General features: G+C 30.3%; 1 protein-coding gene across 3 annotated transcripts in view; it reads right to left on the bottom strand.

The window, feature by feature from the left end:
- Positions 1–19: 19 nt before the first annotated feature.
- LOC108732626 (ovarian-specific serine/threonine-protein kinase Lok-like) overlaps positions 20–2,671 on the bottom strand; it is a 3,496-nt gene continuing 844 nt past the window's right edge. Inside the window, exons 3-8 of one of the 3 annotated variants that reach the window (XM_025976116.1) lie at positions 2,465–2,586; positions 2,071–2,184; positions 1,810–2,028; positions 1,517–1,755; positions 818–1,004; positions 20–660 (exon numbers count right to left, since the gene is read on the bottom strand). In XM_025976116.1, coding sequence (XP_025831901.1) covers positions 526–660; positions 818–1,004; positions 1,517–1,755; positions 1,810–2,028; positions 2,071–2,184; positions 2,465–2,586 — 1,016 coding nt within the window. In that variant the 3' untranslated portion in view covers positions 20–525. Of the gene's footprint in view, positions 661–817; positions 1,005–1,516; positions 1,756–1,809; positions 2,185–2,464; positions 2,587–2,671 lie in introns of all 3 variants that reach the window. The other 2 variants (XM_025976117.1, XM_025976115.1) reach the window with 2 other exon arrangements.

Genomic DNA, 2,671 nt, shown 5'->3' with positions numbered 1-2,671 from the left:
CAAACAATTTCATGATAACTATCTCACTTTTTCTTATATTTATCTTAATTTAATACAAAATAACACAGAACGTTTTCATTTATCTAACAATATGGTAATACAACAGGTCAGTACTTAAAATGCACCAACAGGGTGTACAAGTAATGACCTGGGTGCATTATATATATTGGAGAGACGTTTCAATATATTATTGCGTTCTCTCTCCTGAACACCCTGTATAATTGTACTGATCACAACTCTAAATTTTAAGTAATATTTACATGCAATTTTGGCACAAACCGCAATAAATGCTATTGTACCGTTAATTAATAAGTATTAATACTAATAAGATGATCAAAAATATGACCAACCAAAAAACCTGGTCACTGGTACAAAAAACTTACAAATTAAAGTGCATAACAAGCGTATAAAAAAATATATAATAAAAAAATAACAAATATGAAAAATAAAGGTCACTTATACATAAATAGGAACATTAAATAAGAATGTAAACATAAAAATGTTATAAAGATTCTTTTTGATTTCTTATACAATTCGTCGTGTTCGTTTGTAAGGCTGTTCAATGGAGTCGTCAAGTGTTCTTTTACATGGCTGTTCAATGGAGCCATCAAGTTCTTGGTCTGATATTAGAGCTACCACTTTTTCTTTCATTTCCACATCCTACAAAAACCAATTATTAATTTGTAAGAGCAAAAATTGCTTCTTTCAATAACATACGACAATTTTACTGGAATAATACTTTCTTGTGGACTACTTTAAATTTCTCATTTCACACATTTCGTAGAGCCCTTTAAATAAATAAAAATTTAGTACTTACATTGTGAAGCCAGGAATGTTTTTCAATTTGCTCTGCATCCGCCCTACTGTTCGGACTTACAGTTAACATCTTTTCTAAGATAGATTTCCCATCATTTGAAATAGTTTCCCATATTGGTCCGTTGGTAGAATACTTTCCACGAATGATTAAGTTACGTAACATTTGCAAGTTGTCCGACTGTTCAGGCCTTAAGAAATAATAATGATAACAGAATAAATTATTTACTTGCATTAAAACAACTAAATATAAAGTATGGTGAATACGCTAACATGAAATTACGAAAGCGAAAGAATTTAAATGATATTAATGAAATTTGAATGAATTTTAAATTTATACGGTCATCTGCAGACAACTTCCATTATTCATTAATTATGGTATATTTCTCAATTTTCAATATTAAGGAAAAGGAGAAATAGAATGGCTTGGAGACATGAAGAACTAGTTAGAGACATATTAGAAGCAGAAACAGGAGTGAAGGAGGGCAGACGAAAGCCTTGATTAGATTACTGTTCACGATTAGTTAAGAATGTGGGATGTTTTAGTTTTTTGAAGATTGACTAAGAATATGAAGATGTGGAAGTGCCTGTCCAACCAATCTTCCAACTGACACCTTACAATGATGTAAGTATTATTTTCATAATTTCTTATATATAAATTTAAATATCACAAAAGGAGAACTTCTTTTTACAAACGACTTACACAAAAGGTAATTTCGTTGAGAGCATATAGTATAATATTACTCCTGTACTCCAAATATCAACTTTTTTGGTATATGGTATACCGCGGTATTGGTACACCCACACTTCGGGAGCCACAAAATGTGGCGTGCCACAAGCAGTTAAAAGCAGCGTATCATTTTCTGTCACTTTGCTGAGTCCGAAGTCTGACACTTTTACAACAGTTTCCACATTATCTGAATTTAGCAATATATTTGCAGGCTACAAGACAAAATTCATGAATAAAAATTGGTACATAAGTATATACCATTTTACTTTTAAATCTCTATGAGTAATTTCATTATCGTGTAAATATTTTACAGCCCTTATAATTTGATAGAAAATTAGTTTGGCTTCCTTTTCCGACATACAATCCCTCCTTAGAATCCTGTCATGGAGTGTTCCCCCATCCATGTATTCGAGAACAATAAAAAAAGCCTCGTCATTTTCAAAAAATTCCATCATTGACACAATATTAGGCTGCGTAAGAAAAAACTTAAAAGAACACGCTAGAAACGATAAAATTGAATAACTTACATGAGATAACGAACTTAAAATTTTGATCTCATTTTTAATTTTACGAGTGTCATTTTTATTACTTGAAACTTTGCCCTTTACAAGTTTTTTTATTGCACGAGGCCGACACCCTCTCTGTAAAACAATTACATGAAAATTTTAAACAGTGAAACTGTGTTACCTCCAACAGAAAAAATATAGCTTTTCACTGTAGTGTATGTATTATGTATTTTCATATACCTGGTATAAATATATAAATGAATATAAAGCACTTAACAGGATCTATTGAAGTGATTTTAAATACGATTACATCTTTTGTAAAAAATAATTATAAGGGAACAATGCCTTAGAAAAATTAAACCAATTAATACAATTGTTTAAAAAAATATTAATAAGTATACATGAAGCTACTTACTTTTAAGAATGCCAGATTTACTTTACCAAAAGCCCCGTGGCCCAAAGTTTCTAAAATCACAAATTTCTTAAGCACTTCGTCAGGCACATCTTTTTGTTGAATCATTTGTTTGAACAAAAAAACTGCAACATAAAACACATTCAGGGTGGGCTATAAGTGCATGAATCTTTTTATTAAATTTTATATAATTATAAATCAAATATTAGA

The sequence above is a fragment of the Agrilus planipennis genome, unplaced genomic scaffold, assembly GCF_000699045.2.
Source record: "Agrilus planipennis isolate EAB-ADULT unplaced genomic scaffold, Apla_2.0 scaffold71, whole genome shotgun sequence".
NCBI lineage: Eukaryota > Metazoa > Arthropoda > Insecta > Coleoptera > Buprestidae > Agrilus > Agrilus planipennis.
This window is presented reverse-complemented; position numbering and strand designations above follow the sequence as displayed.